At 39.4% G+C, this 26,729-nt stretch overlaps 2 protein-coding genes across 3 annotated transcripts; both read left to right on the forward strand.

Moving 5' to 3' along the window:
• Positions 1 to 309: 309 nt before the first annotated feature.
• On the forward strand, positions 310 to 5,694 carry LOC127378876 (small integral membrane protein 11-like). Its single transcript, XM_051428201.1, has 3 exons — positions 310 to 460; positions 1,321 to 1,536; positions 4,918 to 5,694. The coding sequence occupies exons 1-2, from the start codon at positions 446 to 448 to the stop codon at positions 1,507 to 1,509; spliced, it is 204 nt and encodes a 67-aa protein (XP_051284161.1). The 5' UTR covers positions 310 to 445; the 3' UTR covers positions 1,510 to 1,536; positions 4,918 to 5,694.
• Positions 5,695 to 8,579: 2,885 nt separating this feature from the next.
• Positions 8,580 to 20,087, forward strand: LOC127378875 (uncharacterized). 2 transcript variants are annotated; one of them, XM_051428199.1, is made up of 9 exons: positions 8,580 to 8,688; positions 9,373 to 9,461; positions 11,583 to 11,755; positions 13,030 to 13,195; positions 14,713 to 14,858; positions 16,673 to 16,821; positions 17,345 to 17,421; positions 17,611 to 17,772; positions 18,603 to 20,087. In XM_051428199.1, the coding sequence occupies exons 2-9, from the start codon at positions 9,401 to 9,403 to the stop codon at positions 18,740 to 18,742; spliced, it is 1,074 nt and encodes a 357-aa protein (XP_051284159.1). In that variant the 5' UTR covers positions 8,580 to 8,688; positions 9,373 to 9,400; the 3' UTR covers positions 18,743 to 20,087. The 2 variants fall into 2 exon arrangements, with proteins under 2 accessions (XP_051284159.1, XP_051284160.1); XM_051428200.1 differs by having other exon boundaries at positions 8,595 to 8,688; positions 9,381 to 9,461.
• The last annotated feature ends 6,642 nt before the right edge of the window (positions 20,088 to 26,729 follow it).

Raw genomic sequence — 26,729 nt, forward strand, 5'->3', positions numbered from 1 at the left:
GTGATGACTTTTCTTAGACTGCTAGAATCTTCAAGCAAACGCTAGTTTGTTTTACAACTGCTTGTCAAGAGTAATGATGCATTCACACAAATTGGGAATAAGCGTAAATGCATAATACAATACAAGAAGATTACAATTTAATGACATTTAAAAATATAGTTAATCACATGTATCACACGTGAACACATATGTGTTACCATTAAGTGCATGTATATTAATGTTACACTGGATGATCAGCACTAACAGGTCTATTGTAAAGTAACAGCGGACAGATTTGAGGCCATGTCGTGCTTTGTCGCATGAGCTTTGAATGCAGCACAAACTACGTCCAACGGAAACTGCATTTCGATTGGCCTGTCACTGCAAGCCCCGCCTTCTCCAGAGCAGCATAATAGCTGTGTGGCTGTCACCGTGAACAAGACACTTCAACATAAAGGAAGCTAAAATGATCAACTGGAAGGTAAGTGAGCTCAAATGTATTCATTTATTTATGTTGTTGTGAGTTCAATGGCGTATTTGGTTCTTCTCATATAGAGGCTAGGTTGCCTCAACTCTCACTAGCAGAATGCTAACGTTACCTACAGCTGAGCAGTTTAAGTGTCAAACTGCCATAAACTTCTCATTTAGCAACGTCGACGATTAAACGGTGTGTATACCCGCCATGTTGTCTTTCTCTTCCTTTGGTTGGGTCTGCTTTGTAGCCGTGAATACCCAGACATTATCATTTATTCACACTGGCTAAACGGCACACTATTGCGACACTCGGCTTGGAAATGCGTAACCAGTTAAGGTTAGCAGTAACAGTTAAAGTACTGAAGTAAATGCCACTTGATGGATGGGATGTGTACCGAATTAAAGAGTGTTCTGGGGTGATAAGGAAAATGTCTTGAAACGTATTATGGGGTGTAAAATTGAGGTCACTATGAATCGCAATTTGAAAATTGACAGATTTTCTAAAGAGGTCTGGGCAACCAACTGTGGGTGACCTGTTACAACTGCGTGGTTTGCAGCTGCTTCTCTCTCTCTCTCCTCTCCTCCCCCCCTCTCCCCTCTCTGTGACCAAATTAACTCCCACCTCCCATTTGGACAGCTGAGGCCACTGGTGGATAAGAGGGTGGTTGGAGGGGGGTATCTTCTCCAGGGTCCCTGACTGTTCCAGAGCTTTCTTTTCAAATTCTTTCATTTCATATTGAGTGGTCAAGTTCTTCTGTTGTTCTTCAGAGCAGCTCTGTTTCTCCCACAGAAAGGTGCTTTGCTCTCTGTAGTCGTCTGGAGGCAGAAAATGAAAAAGCTCTCCTCAAACATAAACTCTGTCCTCAGGCTTTGGACAACGTTCCCATCCTCCTCTACATCCTGGCCCTGAAGACGCTGCTGCTGTGTTTGGCGTTCGCCGGGGTTAAGATCTACCAGAGTAAGAAAGCAGAGGCGGCCCTGAAGAAGGAGCAGGCAGAGAAGAGGAGGTTAGCCCAGCAGACCCAGGCGCTACTCGACAACTTGAAGGAAGACTGAGCGGAGGAGAGACACTGCTGCACACCGGTACTGCGGCTACGGGCCATAAAATATTTGATACACAGCCGTTCCTTCAGGGAGGATTAACACTAAAGTAATCGACTGTTTAACAGGCGGTACTGATTCCTTCATTATACTCATTTACTGTCAGCTACCACATCATTTTGAAAATTCGGTTAGCTTGTAGCATGTTATCAGAGGCCCCCAATGCTCCCTGGGTGCTATCAGTCAATTTTATTTATGTATCCAAAAACCATTCATTTGCATGTAAAGCCGTGTGGATTTAATTCAATTCAATTCAATTTTATTTGTATAGCGCCAATTCATAACAGAAGTTATCTCAGGACACTTTTCAAATAGAGTAGGTCTAGACCGAACTCTTTAACATTAATTACAGAGACCCAACAGTACCACCATGAGCAAGCACTTGGCACAAGGGCAAGGAAAAACTGCCTGTTAAAAGGCAGAAACCTAGGACAGATCCTCCGGCTCTAGGTGGGTGGTCGTCTGTCTCGACCAGTTGGGGTGAGAGAGAGAGAGAGAGAGAGAGCACAGACAGACAGACAGGTGCACAGCAACAACAGTATTGGCAATGGCAGTCAAGCAGGACCATGGCAGGAGGCTCCACCAGGATCCATGAGAACCTGCGAGACGAGAAAGCACAAGAACTCCGGGGAAGAAGTGGAGTTAGTAACATGCATTAAAGGGACATGAATGAGTGCAGAAAGAGAGAGGAAGAGAGTAGCTCAGTGCACCATGGGAAATCCCCCGATAGTCTAGGCCTATAGCAGCATAACTAAGGGATGGTTCAGGACTCACCTGATCCAGCCCTAACTATAAGCTTTATCAAAGAGGAATGTCTTAAGCCTACTCTTGAAAGTGGTGAGGGTGTCTGCCTCCCGAACCACAACTGGAAGCTGGTTCCACAGGAGAGGAGCTTGGTAACTGAAGGCTCTGGCTCCTGTTCTACTTTTAGAGACTATAGGAACCACAAGTAGCCCAGCATTCAGAGAACGTAGTGTTCTAGTGGGGTAATAGGGTACTATGAGCTCTTTAAGATATGAAGGGGCCTGACCATGAAGAGCTTTATAGGTGAGGAGGAGTATTTTAAATTCAATTCTACATTTTATAGGGAGCCAATGCAGAGTAGCTAGTACAGGAGAGATGTGATCTCTTTTTCTAGTTCCTGTCAGTACTCGTGCTGCAGCGTTCTGAATTAATTGGAGCGTTTTAATGGACTTATTGGGGCAACCTGATAATAAAGAGTTGCAGTAATCCAGCCTTGAAGTAACAAATGCATGGATTAGTTTTTCTGCATCTGTCTGTGATAGTATGTGTCTAATTTTTCTAATATTACGTAAATGAAAGAAGGCAGTCCTAGAGGTCTGCTTTATGTGGGAGTTAAATGACAAATCCTGATCAAAGATAACTCCAAGATTCCTGACAGTGGTGCTAGAGGCCAAGTTAATGCCATCTAGAGTGACTATATCTTTAGACAATGAGTCTCTAAGGTTTTTGGGGCCAAGAACAAGAATTTCGGTTTTTTCTGAGTTTAACATCAGAAAATTGCAGGTCATCCAGGATTTTATGTCCTTAAGACATGTTTGTAATTTAGATAATTGATTAATTTCATTGGGTTTGATTGATAGATATAACTGCGTATCATCTGCATAACAGTGAAAGTTAATGGAGTGATTCCTAATAATGTTGCCTAAAGGGAGCATATATAAAGTAAATAGTATTGGTCCAAGTACAGAACCTTGTGGAACTCCATGACTAACTTTAGTATTTATGGAGGATTCATCGTTAACATGTACAAACTGAGTACGATCTGATAAGTATGACTTAAACCAGGTTAGGGCAGTTCCTTTAATGCCAATTTGATGCTCAAGTCTCTGTAAAAGAATATCATGGTCAATGGTGTCAAATGCAGCACTAAGATCTAATAATACAAGTACAGAGACAAGTCCATTGTCAGAAGCAGTCAGAAGGTCATTATTAACTTTAACCAGAGCTGTCTCTGTGCTATGATGAACTCTAAATCCTGACTGAAAATCCTCAAATAAACTATTGTTATGTAGAAAGTCACACAACTCTTTGGCGACTACTTTCTCCAGAATCTTAGAGAGGAACGGGAGGTTAGAAATCGGTCTATAGTTGGCTAAAACCCCTGGGTCAAGAGTAGACTTTTTAAGAAGGGGTTTAATTACAGCTACTTTAAAGGACTGTGGTACATATCCTGATAATAAAGAAAGATTAATCATATCCAGTAAAGAAGTGCCAATTAAGGGAACAACTTCTTTAAGCAGCCTAGTTGGGATCGGGTCTAACAGACAGGTTGATGGCTTCGATGAAGAAATGATTGAAGTTAACTGATGAAGATCGATAGCAGAAAAACAGTCTAAATATACATCTAAGTTTACATTGACAGAAGTCCCTGAACTTGGAGAGCCACTGATAACTGTTGATGGCAGTTGGTGATTAATTTTTCTCTAATAGTAATAATTTTATTATAGAAGAAGCTCATGAAGTCATTGCTACTTAAGTTTATGGGGATATGTGGCTCGATAGAGCTGTGACTCTCTGTCAGCCTGGCTACAGTGCTGAAGAGGAACCCTAGGGTTGTTCTTATTTTCTTCTATTAGTAGGATTTAGTGGTGTGTACAGTCTATGACATGCTCTATCCTTAGACCTTTTGATTTAAGGAAAAGCTTTCTCCAGAAAAAAGGAATGGGCCGATACAGATATTTAAAATAATAATTTGGCCCATAGCCGATGACCCAAACACCCACACACACGAGCGTCTCTGCATTGTTGCAGCTCAGTCTGTTTCTCTTCTAATCCAAGAAGTTGAGCCGCTCTGTCCGCGCTGCTGCATGGAGCGCACTTTGTGCCATTATTTCTTTAATATCCAAGTTGGAAATGACCAACACAACATTTAAGCAGAGTAAAATTGACACAACAGGTAAACATCGGCCACATAGGTTGGTGAAGGCCATCCTATTTGCTGGTAAGTCGATGTCAGGCAAAAGGGTGAATATCAGCCGATACAGAAAACCTTTTTTTCATGTTTTTTGATCAAAATAATCGCAACATGACGCTTTTATCATACCATGCATCCCTTTATGGATGTCAGTGGACACGATGGACAGCTGATAACCTTCAGGGCGGTTTAATTCACATCCCAACAATTGATAAAGCTGCTCTGAGTCAAGACAATATCAACAGCTAGGGGGGGCACATGCCTCTTTTATTACTAACTAGACTGTTTAACCATTTAGCACCCACTGCTGCACCCATTGGACACTAACACTTAGAACCCCCCTCATAAAGATGCAACGTAAATCAGTTGTATTGACAGATTATTGATTGTGATCCATCTGACTGACTTCCTCCTCTCCTCTCCAGGGAAACATGGTATCTGAGCAACAAGCCTCTCTCTCCAAACACGAGCCAGTCACCAGACTGTCAGCCACAGGAGGACGTTCCTATGCTTCAGGAGGTTGTTTGTAGTTCCAGTACCAGGACTGCTCACCACATCAGTTTTATATATTTATATCTTGTGTAACTGTTTGACCGAACCAGGTTTTAAGATGAGATGAAATCACAGCAGGAACCTTGTGAAGAGCTGAGTGACTGGTTTGTCTTCTAAGCAGCGATGACCTCAGTGAAGGAACCACAGCAGGCTCAGCACCAGCTTCCCAAACATCTACTCAACTCTCCAAACATCTTCTGCCGCGTTTTTAACTCACATCTGCACTTCAGCTCAGGCTGTCATCACTGAGTGCAACACTTGAGGGAACTTCACTTTGTGCACCGGAATAGTAGGGAGATCCAAGCTTGGCTTATGTCTATAAATACAGCATGTTATTCATTAATCATGTAATATTGCTTGTAAATTGTGACAATTCTTTTGTAATATTATATTGAATAGTTTGTTCCCCATGCTACAGTGTTGTTCACCACAAGTGCCACTAATGTTTTTTGTCTACTTTTGACCTAAATGCCACTCAAATGCAGTTTTTGCTACCGAATGATAATCTGCCACACAATGGCAGTGAATATTCCTAGACTGGAGGAAATGTCCATGGGCAAGTACAATGTAAATTCCTAGCAAAATCATACCAGTCTATTTTATGTATTTATTTATTGGTAAATAATAAATATTCCATTTGGATTTTACAAGTGCTCAGTTCTTTAAGGCTCTGTGTCCACTGAAGGGGCAGCGGTGCCCTCTGCTGTTTGTAAAGAGCAGTGAAAAAGCTTACAGCACCTTGTATTCCCAGGCAGCCTCCCATCCCACTACAGGACCCGGCTGAGCTTCTGAGATCAAATGAGATCTCTTGGGGAGGTATGGCCATAAGCAACAGCTGCAACTACAAACAGGCGTTTTATAGATGCTGTGACCTCACATACTCTTATATGTTGACATGTGGTGACTTTAGATTGGAAACAAATCATCTTACTTTAAAGGTCCAGTGTGTAACCTTTAGTAGGATCTATTGGCAGACATGGAATATAATATTCATAAATATGTTTTCATGAGTGTACAATCATCTAAAAATAATAATTGTGTTTTTGTTACTATACAATGAGCCCTTTTTACCTACTTCTATGGAGGCTGCCAGGAATGGCTAAACCAAACACCTGCTTTAGATTTTTCACCTTCGCACTTGAAAGGGGAGGGTGAAGCAAGGGAGTTGCAATCTGCAACTACACTGCTAGAAGCCACTAAATCCTACACACTGGTCTTTAATAAAAGAACAAGCCTTTATTCACATTCAGCCATATTATAGGTCTGTCATTGTATTATAATCACGGCTCAACACCCTCAGATACTAAAACTTCTTTGCTTGGGGCAGTAGCTCACTCCCAACGCAGAGGGAGCAATCCATCGTTTTCCTGTCTGCTTCCCAGTCAGCTGCAAACCACCCCAGTGCATGCTGAAGGTCACGGCTCAATGAAGCCAACAGAACTACGTCATCTGCAAAAAGAACACCAACACCCACTAAAAACGTGTCTGACTTTCTGCCGAGAATGCAGACACAGCTGTCACTCTCAAGAACTGGATAGCTCTTAGCAGCAGCCCCAGTACAGCAACAGTTCAGCAGTGCCGCTAACGACCATACAACCCTGAATGCACTCGATCCTGGAAGCTAAGCGTGGTCAGGCCTGTTCAGTACATGGATGGAAGACCATGCCAGGTGCTGTGAGCTTGTTCTTTTCTCTCTGCAAACAGCAGAGGGCGCAGCTGCTATACAGAGCTTTGCAAAACAGCGGCTTAAATCTGGACTTTGAAATTCATTTCTGGGTCTCTGCAGTTTATAAAGACGAGTGAAAAAGCTTACAGCATCTGTTCATAGGGGCCTTATTTTTAAAAGTTCTGGACAAGGAGCTCTGATTACATGATGCAATTTCCCCACACAAATGATAAAGACTATTTCAGGGGTGGAATATAAATGCCATACTTGCAGGTTTGAGGTACCTCATATTGTATACTCCTCTACACTGGCTTTTGTTGTCGTATCTAGGTACTTTACAGATTTGGATTTTACATTTAAAATGCAGCTTACATACACTGTAAAAGCTCTTTCATATTTATCCAACTTTAAAAGTTTCTAAGCTAGAAACTTGCTAAGGAGACTGTCTGGTAGTTAATGACCATGAGGCAATTGAACAATTGCACATGCAGCGGGTCCCCTTACTGACAAAATGTCCATACTCATGCACATGCTTTAGCTAGAATGCATCTCTGAAAATACATGTAAAACATCTTGGCAGACCTACGCAGAGAGAGGTGTTATGGGTAACGGTAGGTCACAGTGACAAAGTTAGAACAGATATGAGTGTACAAATTAATACTAACAATACAGATAATAGTGCCATAATAGAGCTCAGACAGTAAAGCCAATAAACACAAACACACACAAAAAAAATATATACATATATATATATATATATATACATATATATATATTTATATAAATAATGTTTGTAAGTACTGTTTTCCCCATTGAGCCTGAATGCATCATCAGCGAGTCTCCCTATAGGCTCACATGTGGTGGAACCACACTTACTGTACAGGCAGCACAGGCCTCGTGCCGTCTAACATTTCAGAAAACTGATCTACATACACATCTCACTCCTGTACTGTATATAAACGCTATTACAATCTCGCCCTCATTTTTGTATCTTTTGGTGGTTCTGTGCCTATATGGCAACTTTATTGAGACATCTTACTAAATCCTGACTGCACTACAAACACAGAAACTCTGATTTTAAGAGAATTCTTACTAGTCTTTGTTAATCCTTTTATTTATTTGTGAGGTTATTTTCCATTGGCCTTATGTAACCTTTATATCATTTTGGGGTTTTTCTTAGTGTTAAGTCAACCCAAAAATGTTCACATTTAAATAAAAAGGAGACTTTTCTCTTATGGGCTGTTTTATGTGTGCTGTATTAAAACAAATGGAGGTCATATTGCCACACTGTAAACCACATTTCTACAGAACTGTACTCCAGATGCGTCCCGTGCACTTCAAGTTCTGCAGTATGGAGAATATGAGAATTCTGCCACGTGCCTCTTGGTGTCCGGTTCCTGAGTGCAGATTGCCAACTAAGCACAATGTGTTGGTCTTCTGTGGCGTTTGGCAGTGCAGGCAAGTAGTTAAATTCAACCTGTCAAAAACAGGTTTATGTGTCTATTTTCAAGAAGGCCAGTGTCACACACATAGACCTAGGCTTACTAACAAATGGGACAGGAGAACATGGCCCACTTGCCACTTCTACCAACTAGGGTAGTAAAGACACTATATGAGTTTAATTGCATTTTATACCTCTTTTATATTATAATAAAATTATTAGGTTACATTAAGTACAATACATGTGTGTATGTTCAAGTGAAGAACTAGAATTAGGGACAAGTTTGCCTAGTTCTCGGTGTGTTTGTCTTACTGCTAATTTGCGAATTAGGGCTACCAACTAACATGTAATTGGTCACATACTTTTGATATTTCCCACAGCACTTGAAGGGCTCATCAGGTGCCGTACAGATTTAAAGCCCGTCTTGAAATGGGAGAAGTGACAGGACAGGAGACACTATTTAAAACACACAGGGCTGTGGCTCTGGCAGCATCAGTGCTGTAACCTTCCTGCCTCAGTGGATTCTATCATTTTTAGGTAAGACCAGTTTTTGCTTTACCTATTTGCTCTTCCATGCCAAACTTCATTTAAAAATTGTTCTTTTCTCAATCATCTCATCTGGCACCACCAGACGTAAATTTAAATGTTTGTAAGTGGTTTATAACTGCTGCACGTCTTACTTCTCCTTTTTGAGTTACAAATAAATAATTAAAAATAATAATTTGACCAAGAAATCCATTCATTGGTGATTATTTTTCCATGCTGAATTTAAGAGGAGAACCATGAATCCGCTTTAAAAGCTATGGAATTTTTAAAAGCCAATTACTGAAAGACAATGCAATATTATCAGGCCTACTAATATTTAGAAGGAACTTTGGCATGCTAAAATGACAACAAACTGCCTATCCTTTAACTATGATGAAACATTATTAAAGCTGCAGTAGGTAACTTTTATAAAAATTTGCTGAAACCTTCACTATATCCTGATAGTAGCAGATGAGACATATAATCTGTGAAAAAATCTGGTTCCTCTGGCTCCATTTTTTCACAGATTATCTGTCTTGTGTGCTATATAAAAATTGCCTACTGCAGCTTTAATATAAATATGCCAACTGGTTTTGATGTCCTAGTTTCTTATGGATTGTTTCCTTTTGTTACAAAGACTTTAAATCCAGGCTAGAGTAGGTTGACTGAATCCTGAGTGAGGCTTGTATGTTTCAGCACTGTAGGAGGAAGAGGGAAGGACAAGATGTTTCCTCTGTGTATTTTGGTGGTGTTGCTGTGTCTTCAGTGTGGAGGGGTCTACAATGGTGAGTCTGCATGTTACTTGGAGACATTTTCATCTGTTTTGTAAGGTTTATACATCAGATTATCTAAAATCAATGGTAAATTATAACTTTTATGACATTGCTTCAAATAAAAATTGGCTTTTTTCTCTCAATGACACATCTCCATCCATCAAACAGTAATGTATGGAATCATTTAATGGTAACAACTCCACTCATTATTATGAATGATTTTTATAGGACTTTATTTTGATTCAGTAATTGTAATATTGATCTTTTTCAAGTCTGTTTTTAGTCTGTATTCAGTGACAGTGGAGTTTTCCTTGCCTTCTCACCTTTCAGCCAATCACATGACCCCAGCCTCTTAAAGGTCAAATGTGTAACATTTAGGAGGATCCGTTGGGAGAAATGGAATATAATATTCATATGTGTGTTTTCTTTAGTGTACAATTACATAAAAATAACAATGGTTTTCTTTTTGTTACCTTAGAATGAGCTGTTTTTATCTACTGAGGGAGCAAATTAAAACAAAAAGCAATCAAATTAAGAAGCACAGACAGTAAATCACATATTTCCAGCACCATGTTGTATAATTAAAACAACATATAAATAATGAATAATATGAAAACACCTTAGTCAACACGTGTACTTCAGCACAGAGTTGTCAATTTTTAAGTGTTGCTGTTGGCTGAAAGCTGGATTTAAACAGACAAATTACTCTAGATTTTTGTCTGTAGAAAAAACAATACAAATATATCTCAGAGCACCATCTCAGTGTGGAATCCCCTCAGGACCTATGTGCATGGTGCATGGTCAGTGAAAACTTTTCTCAATACTCACAATGACTTTTCACATATTGCATCACACATTGCAGCATATGCACTAACTATTAATTGTAAAGTAGCTTTTCTTTAACCTTTTTTACTTGCATATGATGCACCAGGGACAGGCAGTGTTCAGAGACAGGTCCACAGTTATAGAAGCAGCCACTAACATTAGCTGGTTTGTTCTTGCACATTTTGAATCAAAATATGTTCCTCAGAAAAAGATTTAATTCAATTCAATTCAATTTTATTTGTATAGCACCAATTCATAACAGAAGTTATCTCAGGACACTTTTTAAAATAGAGCAGGTCTAGACCGAACTCCTTATAACATTATTTACAAGAGACCCAACAGTTCCACCATGAGCAAGCACTTGGCGACGGCGGCAAGGAAAAACTTCCTTTTAAGAGGCAGAAACCTAGGACAGATCCTTAGGCTCTAGGTGGGTGGCCGACTGCCTCGACCAGTTGGGGTGAGAGAGAGAGAGAGAGAGAGAGAGAGAGAGAGAGAGAGAGAACAGAGGTAACGACAGAAGGACAGAGACAGAGACAAAGGTGCACAGCAACAACAGCAGCAACAACTACACTAACAGTAGTGACTGATGATGATGCACAACTCAGGCAGGCAGCATGTGACGCAAGAGGACTGTAAAAACACCACTGAAATAAAACGGCTCATTATGAAATTAAACTTTACATAAAATACGTAAAAGTGTCGATGGGAAAATGCTAGTACAAAATAAAATCAGACTTTTGGACATTTTAAAATAAAAACATCTAATATTTTTTTTAAATTCCATAAAAAACTATTATGAAAATGAACTTAGGTTGAGTTTTGTTAACTCAATTATTTCACAATTGTTGGTTCATTTAAACATTTTATGATGATCATTATTAAGTCTTTTTTTAATATTCATCCATACTCTCCCACCTCTATCTCTTCATTACCTCACATTACATACTTCTTCTTCCATCCCAATTACCTTTACTTGTGTTGTGACCATATTCTATTTACATCAATGTCAACATGAGAAAAACAACTCTAAGGAGACCTCTCTTTCCCCGTGAAATAGTCATGAATGTTTAAGTGCCACATTGTTTTGCTTTATCTCTGTCTTACTAATCTGTTCCTTCACTCCTCTCTCCCTCGTCCCCCATCACTTTTTTTTATTTCCATACATAATTCATTTTATCTTCTTTTCCTCTCTCCTCTTCTTATTACCCCTCCCTTTCTGCCCCACTCCATCCTGCCCCGTCTTGCCTTCACTATTTTGCGTCTCATTCTTGTATCTGTGACCTCACTCTTCCCACCTTTGTGCAGCCTTTCATATAATGGACATGCTGGACCTTCAGGTGGAGTTAGGGGAGTCTGCAACCTTGCCCTGCAACGGCTCCGCCTTCCTAGAGGAGGAAGGGAGTGTCCAGTGGGAGGCGATGGGGAAGGATGTGGCAATTCTGCGGGGAGGCGAGCCAGGGCTGGGCGACAAATTTAAGGTAAGTACTGTCTTTCTTGTATTTACAATCTGAAATCTACAGTAGTTAAATCCAGTGGTTCCACTGATTGACATTGAGGGTGTATTTTTAATCATTCTTAACAATCATACAGACTTAATGGACTTCAGTGTTTTCTTCTCCCTGACACATGGCCATTGTTCTATTACAATTTACTTTACATTTACTTTTGCTGAAGTGAGCAAAACGTTGAGATATAGGCCTACAGTATATATTTTGAATGTTTTCTTATTTGTCTTAAAATCATGAAGCTTAGGCGAACCCTAGTGGGAGTTCCGACCCCCAGTGGTTTAATCAAGTCTGTCAAGGTTCTTTACATTATACATAATTAGGGCAGAGCAGCAACCGCTGTGAAGGCCTCATTGGAGAATCATTATTATTTGTAAAAATGAATCCCATTTTTTAGGCACATATTTCAGAAGTGGTGAAAATTTACATTGGATAAGGGTATTGTCCATATGTCTTGTGTCCCCTGCAAAATTTCAACAAAGCAGCCCTGGTGGCACATTTCACTGAGACATACGAAAATCTGGAAGCACACGTATCATGTCCAGACATACAAAAAAGCCTCTTTAAACCCAACAGGAAGTCAACCATTTTGAATTCAGTCAAAGTTGTGCACACTTTTCATTTTTGTAAAAGGACCAGTGTGTAGAATTTAATGGTGTCTAGTGGTTCATTTGCAGATCTCATATCTGTCACTTAACCCTCACCTTGCAAGCGCGAAGGTGAAGCTACGATAGCTGCACCGTATAAACTTTGCGGTTCAACATCACATACTCACTTTGTACATATAAACAGCTCATTCTAAGGTAAGAAAACCATAATGATTCCCATATTCAGGGGATTATACACTAATGAAAACATACCTATGAATATGAAATGTTACACACTGGACTTTCAATGGCGTGTCCAAGGCGTGGCGTCAAATCTCGATGTGTCACCATGAAACAAGAAGTAAGCCAAGTAAGCCTCAAATTATCATTGGATTTACATTCAATTTTCATGGTGTGGTCTATTCTGGAACATAAGGTATAATTAGTGGCTGTTCTCTAGCGCCACATAGTGGACACAGGAAGTGACATGTAACGTGCAGTGTTCGGGAGGAGACAAGAATCTCAAACACAAGTATCTAAAAACTGTACAAATAAAACTAAAACCTTCTGCATGGCCAAAAGGGTGTGTGAGTAACTTGGGGGAATTGACCAGTCGACTACGTCCTAAAATTGTAAATTATGATTTATTGTGATTTACAGTCCCATAATTCCTTCCAAGACCGGGTCCAGTTGCCCTCAGAAGAGCAGCTCAGGGAAGGAGACTGGTCTGTGGTCCTCCAGAACACGGTGTTTAGTGACTCTAATGTGTACGAGTGCATTTTGGAAGGAAGAAAAACCATATCAACAGTATGGCTCACAGTCACAGGTGAATTGGTGGGAAAAAGACGTGGTTCTCAGTTACTGTTATGGATGTGTAAGTTCACATTGAACAGCTGTATGTTTGCTCTGTCCCTTTTTAGGAGTTACAAAAGGATTTTGTATTTTGCCACATTTAGCTCCTCAAATCCAACACGTGGCCCAGTGTCTATTGTGTATTGAGATGCATTCAGTTCCACACATTGACAGTATATATAATGAACAGAGCTTATAGCATACCTTTAAGAGGCCTTTAAGCAATAGTGGGCATCTGACTTCACCTTCTGAGTCACCGGGCAGCTGTGGCTCAGAGGCAGAGCGGGTCGTTCCTAAATCGGAAGGTTGTGGGTTCGATCCACAGCTCCTGGTGCCACATGTTGAAGTATCCTTGAGCAAGATACTGAACCCCAAATTGCTCCCGATGTCGTGCATCGGTGTGTGAATGTGTAAGTTTCTGTTCGATGGACTTTGCCATCATTGAATGTGAATGTGTGTGAGTGGTCGGAAGACTAGAAAGGCGCTATACAAGTACAGGTCCATTTACCATTTACCTCTAGTATTCTAGGCCAGACATGTTGTCTCCTGATAACAAGACTCCAATGGAAGTCCCTACCACACTGGAAGGAATTAGAGGTGGGCGATATATATCGTTTGCGATAATATCGTCATTGTTGTTTTGACGATGTGCAAATTTCCATTAACGAGTATTTAAATTACTTCGCCAAAAATATTGAAACACACGCGGAAACTCCTCACGTCCACTTTATACACGGTACAGCAACGCTCTCTACAGCATGGCAGGATTCAGTCACACAACTGGTGGGCCGACGTGATCACGTAGCATCCTCCTTGCAACAGTTTAGCAGCGCGTTGTGATGGTAGAGAGAAAATGCAAGCACCTCCAGTCCCTGAAGCTACCGGTACTTCAGATGAGTTAGTGCCGAGACGTGGGTCTACCTCTCTGGCATGGAAATGGTTTGGTTTTGAAAAGACTGATAAGGGTCTGTGTCCACCAAACACATTTTTAGTGCTTGCAACGCCTATTTTGAATACAAATCCTATGAGCTTCAGCGTTCAGAGCGCTAAGCTCAGCGGTAAAAAGATGTCAGCGGAGACGTTTTTTTAGCGCAGCGCTCAGAGCGCATCAAGTTGAAATCTATTCAACTTTTAACACCACTGGGCGCTCGAAAATTTAGTTTTTGAGCGCTCTTAGTGCTAAAAACGCGTTTGGTGGACACAAGCCCTAACTCAGACAATTCCAATCACATTTTAATGGATATCGACTGATTATCGTTATCGCCAAAATCCCAAAAAATAACGAGATATTATTTTTTGCCCATGTCGCCCACCCCTAGAAGGAATGCATTAATTGAAAGGCTAAAATTAAGTTTCAATAGTTGACTGGTCTAATGCATTTGTTCTGAAAGTGCCTTCAAGAAGCCTTGAGACAAAAAAATGTACTTCATCCCTTTTTCTTCTTCTTCTTTCCTGCCATCCTGTTGCCACTTCCTCGACTTCTCCCCCAAGTGCCCAAACTTGAGAATATCATAGTGAATGAGGGTAACGTGGCGAAGCTATCATGCTATATTCCGATCTCCAGAAGCCAGTCCCTCGAAGGCCTGCACGTCTGGTGGACCAGGAATGGCAGTACTATAGGGTCAATACAAGATCAGGTACTGTATTCTGCCGGTGGCCCCTCATGCATACTGTAGATGCAATCATGTTTTCATAAGTGTCCAGGTATTTTCTATCTGTTGTCTGATGTGTGGAAGAGACAAATTACTTGTACAAGTATGTAAGAGGTGTCTCAAAGACTCAAACCTGCAGGTCTCAAACCATTAACCTGCTCCATCAGAACCATCTGGAAAGTTGTCACTGGAAACATTTTGGAAAAGGGCTGGTAATTGGATGAACCATCTGTCTATTAACTTTATCACAGGCAAACTTCAACTATTCAGATCAGTTAACCTTATAACATAGTCAAGTCAGGTGGGAGAAGCCGTTCTTTGCTCTTCTTTCAATATAGAAATACTCTTCAGTTCTACTATAACTGATGCTAGCATAATCTGTGCTAAACTCTTTAGCAGTCATCTTTGGTGGTTTTGAGCAAACAGTTCTCACACACCTGTAACTAATGCCGTAGCTACCAGTGCTTCTTCGAAGGACGCTAATTGGTCCAAACCACTGTGGCCTGGCAAGATAGATTCTCACATGGTCTCATAATCTTGTGATCTTGTGAGCCCAACTGCCTTGCAAGGTTAATAAACCATACCCTTCCATTGGTTTAGTTGATAGTAATCCCAGTGTTAGTGCTTATGCCAGTATAGACTGTGCTGGTAAATTGAGTTGCATTAATTCCAAACCTTTACCCTCCGTGGAATAATATGGATTGCACCAGCGTACCAGCGGTTTTAGCTATGCAGTGTAATGTGCTCAGTGCATGGCAGGCCCACCTCTATCTTTAGGTATATAGGTTAGGGATAGGTTTATATTTTATCCAAAGGCCTACGTGTGAGGTGGATACAATCTACAGGGTCATCCTGCAACACACTGTTAGCCAGTCTCATACACACATATACTCCAGAAACCTGATCCTAACCTGAATACTACACCTGTGTGTGTAAACTTGTGTTTCTCAATCCGTCTCTCATATAGTGGGAATCGTAAAGCACAGACTCAAAAATAAATTTGGCCAGAATGGGCGATAACTTTACACACGTGGAATGACACAGACATGTCTTATTCCACACTTCATACTGTTAGTTGTATTTTCACATTCAGAACCACTTTCATTAGGCAGGCACTGAATTATGCAGAGGTGACATGAAGTATGTGTCTCAGCTTTCCAGTCATTCCCAATTTATGCAATTTCAACACTGTTTAGGGACTCCCGTACACAGAAATATTCAAATACACTAGGCAAAAATAACACATTTATATCACATGAAAAAACTGCATTGTTTTTGCCAAAACCTGCATGGGATTAGCATAAAGTGGGCATTTCTGCAAAGAGGAGACTTGTGGGTACCCATATAACCCATTTTCATTCAGAGATTTTGAGGTCAGAGGCCAAGGAATCCCTTTGAAAATGGCCATGCCAGTCTTTCCACCACCTGCTACAGCCTCTGAAAACAGAGTGAAAGAGATAGGATAATAGGGTGGCAATCAGATTTCAGGTATGTTATGTGTTGCTCTCAATGTGTAGAAACAGGCATACTTTACAGCAAGAGAATTGTGTGGATTGCTAAGGGTGCTGAAATAAATATGAGTAATTTAAAAGGTCTCTTCATATACAAGGTGGATATGACCGTATACAGTATGCACAGTGTGTGTAGATTTGTGTTTGAGTAACCATACTTACATGTTAAAAAAAACAAGAATAAATAATATACAGATACAGTGGGTTTTTTGCAGGCATTATTCCTGACACATGTATGTTTTCAAAGTCTTGATCAGTCAACATCTGATCATATCTTTTCACTTACAGATTTCTGTGGTGGATTATTCAGAGGATATTCTTCGAATGTCTATACGGAGGGATGATAAAGTAGGATTTGACGACAAAGTAGGATTTCATCTTATGATCCACACAGTGATGAGTGACTCTGGAGCCTACGGCTGTTTGTATAACACCAGGTAAATTTTGGAAAAAATTAGGTTATTTTTGTTGTGGCTTAATCTGCTATTTACCACAATACTTAATAGATTAAAGGGATAGTTTGGGTACTTGGAAGTGGGGTTGAATGAGGAAGTTGTTACATACAGTAGACATCAGTCAGCGTGGCCCCAGCTTGGGGAAGCTGACAGGAGTCCAGGCACAGAAACAAAGCAAAATATTGAGTGAAATAAAGACATTACATATTTATTTAAGTAAGGTAGGTAGCCCAGAAAGGATAAACCACACACTGGCTCTAGATAGGTTATGTTACGTTAGTGAGTGAGTTGCTTTTTGTAACTACACTGCTAGACACACTAGTCCTTTAAGTATAATAACTTTAATAGCCACTATAAACCAATATAAAGGCCCATACGAAAAAATAAATAAACCATTCATGTGCCATGATTTATTTAAGGTACTATAAATGCACATAGAAACTCACAGTTTTAAAAATTGGCTTTCTGCTGCTATAACTAATCCTAATGACCATTATATTTTCAGGGATTCTGACAATCCCAGACCTGGGGAACCAGAGAGTATCACAGTCATTGTGCTGGAAACAAACCCAACAGATACTGGTGATCTTCCTTTGCATTCTTCTAATTCCAGCAACACAATATATTTTCATCAGTAGACTGTACCATCATTCAGTGTGGAATCCTATTGTGGACTAGTATAACCTTAAACCCATACTTTCACAGACAAATAGCACAATGCATGTAATATGTCAGTTGCTGTTAATACATAAATGTCACTCTTTCATGCAGTTTTCCTGCCTGATGAGACAACCACAGCAACAGAGGACTGGGTCAGTACATCACTCTTGCCTGTAACAACTTTGAGAGAAGAGGTGAATGAGGTTGAAACCACTGAAACCCCACTTGATCCCACTCCTGTTCTCCTGGAAGATTCCACACAGCCAACAGAGGGTGAGCCTTGCTCAGTGGGATATAAAAAGATATATAAAATAAGTTAAAGAGGCCAATTTATACAACAGTAGACCAAAAATTCACAATTAGTAATGTATATTATAAAGTAGATACATTACATTGCAGTACTTGAATCTTTAATCTTTTCCAACCAAAAAAATCTGTAATTCAAAAATTGGTTAAGTTTATATTTATTTATTTATAATTTACCATTTTCAATTGCAAAAATTTAAATTTCAAGCACCCAAATAATGTAGATTTTAGTTCAAAGCTCACTGCGAACAATTTTTGAAATTCAGATTTTTTTATTTCTAAAACTTAAATAAGAAGAAAAGTAAATAATCTCAACAAAAGATGGTAGGTTCCTTCAAAGTTTGAGTTTCTTTTGTTTTTACAGTATAATAATCATACACCATTTTTGCAAAAACTAGGAATTACTGCCAGTGCCAGAAAAGAAAAGTTAGCTATATGTGGTGGGGCATCAGCACAAAGTTGTGATGCATTATGCTGAAACTGTTTCAAAAATAAGATTAAAATATTATATTATGTGAGTATAACTCCTGTACCTCTGTAATAAAGTCCAACTATTCAACCATTTGTTTCACAAATACATAAATGTAATGATGTTAATGAGAATAAGTTATATATTTAGGAGCCTAGCCAGGGTTACGGTTTGCACTCAGTGGGCCCTTTATCATGGTTTATCTACTAAAGGAGCATCCAAAGGGCACTGCTGCTTTTCTACAAACATGGGGGCTGTTAGACTATCTGAGGAAGTTAGTGACTATGGCTTCAATAACTAGTTTAATGTGTACTCTCCATCCATCTAGCCCTCCTTCTAGGCACCCCAGAGACATCAGAGTCTCCCAAGTGGAACACTCTCCCGTGGGTTCGGATTGGACTCATCGCTGGAGTCTTGCTGGTCACGGTGGTGGTCCTGTGCATTCTGGGAGCTCTACAGAAAATTTAAAATCTAAAGCAGGACACATGGATTCCCACTTCTGCGATTCAGCGGACCTACGTACTCAAAAGGATTTGGGTCGGCCTCTGGCTGGGTGCACAAAGAAGAGCTTCCCTGTTTGAAGAGAGGGATTCCTGTGGTTGGCCTCACCACAGGCAATCTGAAAGAAGACAATGAACTGTGAATGTGGACAATATTCAAGCTGTTAACAAGTGCATATGGTTCAGATTTCTCCAATAATTCTGTAAACAGCCTTCAGTGTAAGGAAACAGCACCTGTAGGCAAGCCATATGTCCATCGCTGAGAGTGTTTGTTGGTGTGAAAATATTTGTGATATTGGCAGGAGGACCCAAGTGCAGATGACTGCTGGCCCATTGATGCACTGCATCATGGTTATATTTGATATATTTTGCTAAAAAAGCTATACATGAATTTGTGGATGGGACCTTGAACTGCCGGCTGACAATGCCATTGCCTATATGTACAGGCTTGGGGAGTAACAGATCACATGTAACTTACTTACGTAATCAGAATACCAAAGAAAGTTAACTGATTACAGTCAGGAAAAATGGGGATTATTACCAGGAAAACTATTTTAGAATATATTATTATTATTATTATTATTATTAGTTTATCTTTAAAAATAAACTGAGCAAGGACCCATTTTTTATGCTAAAAATCTAGTTTTCAATTTTCTTTTTCAAGTTACATCTTACAGAATACACTTACATCTACTTTTTATAAAATTTAAAATTTCTTTTCTATTGTTTTTATTTGAATGTTTGCTGTTGAGGTAATCCATAAGCAATGAAAAGTAATCACCTTACTTTCATATTGTGATAATTGGATTACCGTAATTTCCGGACTATAAACCGTTACTTTTTCAACACGCTTTGAACCCTGCGGCTTTAAACAATGATGCGGCTAATCTATAGATTTTTACGGGCTAACGTCCTCCAGGAGGCGCTTTAGCAGGAAGCGCAAGAGTGAGACAGACAGGTGGAAGAGATAATGCGCCGAGGAAGACGCTAGTTTGATTGTGTTTAGAATTAATTCAGTCATTTTGTGCATCATGCACACACCCTCATCATGGAAACCACAAGAAGAAATGCACATGATGCAGCTTTTAAGTTAAAGGCAATTGATCTGGCTGTTGAAGAAGAGCTGCTGCACATAAGCTTGGCATCAATGAATCGATGGTGAGACGTTGGAGACAGCAGCATTTATTTAATTAAAAAATCTTTCTGTGTACCATCTTTCTGTGTAAATATCTCCTGTTACAATGTGGACACCTGCGGCTTATAGACAAGTGCGGCCTATACATGTACAATTTTTTTTTTCTTTTTAAATTTAGTTGGTGTTTTTTTTGGGGGGCCCAAAATCCCGGAAAATACGGGGGGGTTACAAATAAATTTTTTAACAGGTAGTTAGTGTATCAGAACATAAGGCCTCTGATATTCAGAAAAAAGTGCAGCTTGCAGATGTGAAAGTCATGTTTGAAACTTTAAAAAAAAATTAAATTAAAAAAAAAAGAAAAATATTATTAAATTTTAAAAAATTTTTGCAGAAAAAACTTATAAGACACACATTCTTGTCCAAGCAGGTTATTTGTACATAAGTCTTTATACATGTCTGAAGGGGAACTTTAAATTAAACGCACATTTCTACAGCATTATTATGAATATATTCATTAAAATACTTGAATCGACAGCCTTTGTTCTTCAGCTAATGCAACACTGAAAAGTCCCTGACTATTATTTGAGAAAGTCCCTGAACAGATACCAGGGCCACAGTCCACTCCTGTTTCTAAATCGGAGTAGTTGCAGTTTCTGTGAATATTTATTCATGCATTTATTTTTGTTTCTCTTCTTATTTTCATATTTTTCATGGATTCATTTTACTTTAGCACTGCTGAACCATTGGTCCATGTTTTCTTTATGACATCTGAATTACTCTTGGATATCTTACATCTAGATAGTATTTATAACATTTCAAATTATGTTTAACAGATTATCTGTACAGTTGTACATGTTTAGGCGGACTATCCAAATAAAGTCTTACTGATGACGATGACTGTGTTGTCTGCAGGGTCCATGGGTAGAAGACAGGAGCCGACCTAACTCTGGTTAGGAATGAGGAACAGGTGCATACAGTTCAGAATGAAATTCAATATAGAAATGACTCAGTGCCAAACTGTGCTGTTTAAGGCAGTCGTATAAGCCATATAACCCTCAGCACCAGATCAGTTCTCAATGACCCCTATGTGAGTGCAGCCGGTATACAGTGAGCCACTGTCACAATACTGATTAATATGACCTATGTGACACTCATTGTTATGAGCTGGGGTTTAATATAAGTCTAGAATTTGTTGTTATATATTTGTTTATTTTGGATGCATTCCAATGCAAGTACACACAATTACTTTATCTTATAAGATAAAATAGACTGTGTCTGTATTTAATTTCAGTATAAAGTATTTCAGCCCATCTTCATTCCTAGGTCATTAGTATCAGAGTTTTGTCACACCCCTTGGTTATCCTGTAGTGCACTAGACACTTCTGCCAGCCGAGCTGCTAACTTCCAGTTTAGCCCTCCACTACCTGGGAAATAACTCAGTTCAATTCAATTCAATTTTATTTGTATAGCGCCAATAAATAACAGAAGTTATCTCAGGACACTTTTCAAATAGAGCAGGTCTAGACCGAACTCTTTATAACATTATTTACAGAGACCCAACAGTACCACCATGAGCAAGCACTTGGCGACGGGGGCAAGGAAAAACTGCCTGTTAAAAGGCAGAAACCTAGGACAGATCCTTCGGCTCTAGGTGGGTGGTCGTCTGCCTCGACCAGTTGGGGTGAGAGAGAGAGAGAGAGACAGACAGACAGACAGACAGGTGCACAGCAACAACAGCGGCCACAACTACACTAATAGTAGTGACTGATGATGATGAACATGAAGAAGTATATAAGAATAGAATGATTTAATCTTGAGGCTCTTCTAGACTTTCATAATGTTGTTGCAGGTTTTTTTTATTATGTTTTGGTGCTGCGGATCACATGATGGACACCAATGCTGTAATTACACAGTTTGACCACTATGTCAAATTGGCTTCAAAGCCCAGTTCTCTTCCTGGGCTTGCTTTCTTTCATCCAGGAAACTTGTGAAACCAAAAGTAAATGCTGAGTTATTTTAAGTTACGTAAGATACATGTGTCATGGATTTACATAATGTAAAGTAGTTATTTTAGCCAAACCACAATCTTTCTCTAAACCAAGTAGCTTTGGTGCCTAAAGCAGAAAGGCTTTGGGGCAGCCTGGTGGTCTCATGCAGACTCTAAAGGGTGCCATGTGCGACTATATGTATGAGGAGTGATACAGTGTCGGTATTTGATGAACTGGGATCAGAGGGGGTTGTGTGTTGTGCTGTTATATGTGCAATGTCATCCTGACATTAATTCCTGTGCAGTTCACACCCCAATCCCTCCTGTGACCTCAGTGACTCTTACGTGTTGAGGACCGTAGATGTTTAAATGCCTGGGATCTCCCCCCCAGTCAGTAGAACTGATGAGGCTTTTGACTTTAACTTCTGGGAAACTATAGAGAAATTAATTATTAGGGCCATTGAAGTCATTTTTGTCATTGTAGTTTAACAAACTCCTCCTAGGCAAGTGATTGGATCAACTTCAAATTTAATCAGTGCAATCTAAAGACATTCATGATTAAAAGTAGTTCTATTTACGACATTCAGTCAAACGGCGTGGCGTCCAATTTCGACGATTTGCCATGAAAAAGGAAGTTGTCTTAACTTCAGCGTACATGATCCAATCTCAACGAAACTTTACACGTTTGATAAGAATCCCGTCCTGAACACATCTACATGACAATATTCAGATATAGTTATAGCGCCCGCTACTGGCAACAGGAATTAAATGTTTTATACTTTCATGTTCTAGCAGGTTGATAAGATCCAGCTGAAATTTGGTCAGAAAATGCAAACCATATTGTTGATGATATGTGATTAATGTGGTGAGTTTGAAAGGCATGTCTGCGGCGTGGTGTCAAACGTGGACCCACATGAATTTGCTATAAATGGATGGTAAATGGACCTGTACTTGTATAACGCCTTTCTAGTGTTCCGACCACTCAAAGCGCTTTTACACTACGTGCCACATTCACCCTTTCACACACATTCACTCAGTGATGGCAAAGTCCATCGAACAGAAACTAACATTCATACACACTCACACACCGATGCACAGCATCGGGAGCAATTTGGGGTTCAGTATCTTGCTCAAGGATACTTCCACATGTGGCACCAGGAGCCGGGGATCGAATCCACAACCTTCCGATTAAGGAACGACCCGCTCTGTCTCTGAGCCACAGCCGCCCTTCACTTGAGTGTATATTGTCCAATCGGCACCAAACTTCAAGTGTCTGATAAGAGTCCCGCCCTGAACACATGTATGCAATAATATTCAATAATAGTGATAACGGCAAAAGGAAATGTAATTTTTATATTTTTATTGTATTTATTTATGTAAGAGGCTTATTTGCTTGTCTGATCATGATACACATGCGTACCAATTTTTTGTACATGTCGGTCATTCGTGTCTTGGGGGCTGATTCGGAGGGGCGTGGCTTAGCCATTTGGCGGCGCCCATGCACGGGTACAAAAGAATACGACCAGTTTCGCCACATTGCAATTTTGTGTTGTTTCGTGAGCTTTCGAGCATGGGAAAGCCTTCAAAAATGCGATTAAAGAAAAAACAGATACAATAGGGCCTTTGCATGGTCAGTGCTCGAGCCCTCATTATCTCTGTCTTGTCTGCATTTAGTTGGATAATTTTGCTTCATCCAGTCATTAATTTGACTGATGCAGTAAAAATCCAACAGGTGCATAATTATATTTATCTACTTTATTGTTCTGTATAATATGAAGTATTTTTTTTCATTCAATTCGATTTGATTCAACTTTATTGTCATTGCAAGTACAGGTACAAAACAACAAAATGCAGTTAGCATCAGCCAGAAGTGCAAAGTAGTAAAGTGCAGAGTAATTTACAAATGTACAGAAATATGTGAAGAAAAAGTAATGAATGTAGCTTGATGTCTTTGTTTCAATACTTGCATCATTTGACTCACTCACTGGTCTGCCATGGAAGTTCTCTAGGTTGTTCCCAGCACTTCTATCTGAATGAAAAAAATTAAATCATCCTGTATGTGTTGTCAGTTTTCATTCTTATAGTCTCTGGTTTAGTTAGCAATTGTTTATTTGTAACTGTGTGATCAATAAATGCATTACTGCAAACCTGTTTGATTGGTATACAGATTGGAAATGGAAAAACAATCACAAAATCACAAACTCACTACAGGTTCATTATATATATGGTAAGTCCTTATTTTTTTAAATCTACAAATGGAAGGGGAAGATAAAACAAACTACTGAAATATTTACAAGCTTAAACAAACTATTTACATATAGGCTAAACTATAGGAACACTCTAATCCAGAGATCTGGGGAGAAAGTGTGAGGGAGAAGGTCAAACATGCTCCACCTGCCACACCCACATATCGCTTGAGGAGAGGGAGAAACCACTGATGCTGTTGGCAGAAGGGCTGTGCAACATGCAAAGCAAGAAATTACAATACAGTATTGGATTTTACTGGACTTGATTTAACTGATATGAGCATAGAAACAATCAGCAGGGTCTACATGAAACATTTATCTTAGTCAAAATGATGTACAGTTGAGTGGTTTCATTTGTACAATTAAAAGAAACTGAATCACATCAATCAGTATATCAATACATAACTACTTTAACAGATCATAATATCACAATTAACAAATTAAATTTGATGTAGAACTTACAATTACAAAGTAAACATCATTTGGAATATCAAATAAAATAAAAATAAAATAATAATGGAATAAACTACTCCCTCAACACATTCAGGAAGGAAGGGACAAAGTGAACCCTCTCAATCAACCCCAGCAGTGTGTCAGCTTTTTGACATTACAAGCTGTGGGCACTGAATAGGTCTAAAACAACTTCATAAAGCAACCCATTAATGCTTTCTCTATAACAAAACAAATGCAATCCAATGTTATAATAAACAAATTAAAATTTGAATACCAAAATATGTGCTCATAATATTTAACATAAAAAGAAAAATTCATTACTTTATGGCACTGTAAGCGCACAACTTTGTTGTGTCATACTGGCAGTACAGCAAATCAAGTCTGATGGTTGTTGCTGTGCACCTGTCTGTCTGTCTGTCTGTCTGTCTGTCTGTCTCTCTCTCTCTCTCTGTCTCTCTCTCTCTCTCTCTCTCCCCTCTCTCACCCCAACTGGTCGAGACAGACAACCACCCACCTAGAGCTGGAGGATCTGTCCTAGGTTTCTGCCTCTTAACAGTTTTTCCTTGCCCTTTTCGCCAAGTGCTTACTCATGGTGGTACTGTTGGGTCTCTGTAAATAATGTTTTAAAGAGTTCGGTCTAGACCTGCTCTATTTGAAAAGTGTCCTGAGATAACTTCTGTTATGAGTTGGCGCTATACAAATAAAATTGAATTGAATTGAATTGTAGGGAACCAGATTCGCCAGCGTTTTGTTGCATTACTTAAACGTGTATACACTAAAATGAGTGTTGAAGCTTGTTCTCTGCATTTTTAGAACTAAAGCTGTTTCTTTAAATGTTTTGCAAGTTTGTGGAGTTATTCTTCACTACACCATGTTTGAGAAGTTTGTTTATGCACACATACAGGGGAGGGGAAAAGGGAGTTCACATCCGGCACAGGGCTCCAAAAGCCTTGGGGCCACTTCTGCAACTCCTTATCCAGAAGAAGAGAGAGAGTAAATATAGACACAGTTAAATATGATGTTAACTGAACACTCTTTAATTGAAGATATCAGTGGTACATCACACATAGCTGGTTCTGCTGTCTGAAGACTTGAGCTGGACTTGAGTCCAAGTCTCAGGGGCCGGTTGCACAAAATTCCTGAAGTTTTCACCTTAAGTTTGATACTTAAGGCTTCCCCAGCCCTTAAATGAGGGACTTAATTAATCCCTTCAAAGTTAAGGCATTTACTGCATTGAAAGAGATTTTACAGCAGCAAAGGTCCACAGTTTCCATGGAGACCATTTGTTTGCTTGCACTCTGTGCACACTGCTTGTGATACCTGTTGAAGAGGTCCATCCAAAAGTAAAAAAAAAAATATGACATATGATTTATCTGTTTTCATTCACTCACTATTTGAAGGTAGAAGTCCAATAGAAGGGGGAAAACAACTTAAAGTGAACTTACAGTTTACTTGAAGTAACGTTAAAGTTAGGCTAGGCTGACAGTAAAAGAAATGTCTGTACTCAAGTTGTTATATATAATAAAGGTGTTATTTATTGTTTTTTCTTGTTATTATTTATTACACATTAAAATATTGAAGCTATAGATTTAAACTAGACTATTTAATTAAGCGGCAATTCATAACAGAAGTTATCTCAGGACACTTTTCAAATAGAGCAGGTCTAGACCGAATACAGCAGTTCTAGACCGAACCGACTTCTCTTGAATGTGGAGAGGGTGTCTGCCTCCAGAACCACAACTGGAAGCTGGTTCCACAGGAGAGGAGCTTGGTACCTGAAGGTTCTGGCTCCTGTTCTACTTTTAGAGACTATAGCAGTAAGTTAGGGAACTTTGTAGCCTAGCTAGCTAACACAAAGCAGCCTTCTGGTTTAGACTGTTATTATTTAATCTATATTTTCTTAAATTGCGATTAATATAAAGAGGTAAATGTACAATGATCATCTTAATAAAAGACATCAGTTTTTGGTGAAATTTATAATCTTCTGCAGAGGCTGACAGTGTGTGTTTGTCAGTATAAGGTCAGACAAACAATGTTGACAAATAAAATGTGAAAGGCAAATTTACTTTAGGAGGAGTTTTGACAGTTTGTCACATGATTAGACTCCACAACAAACTGGCCTTCAGCAGGCTTT

Source organism: Dicentrarchus labrax, unplaced genomic scaffold (assembly GCF_905237075.1).
Source record: "Dicentrarchus labrax unplaced genomic scaffold, dlabrax2021, whole genome shotgun sequence".
In the NCBI taxonomy this organism is placed as follows: Eukaryota; Metazoa; Chordata; class Actinopteri; family Moronidae; genus Dicentrarchus; species Dicentrarchus labrax.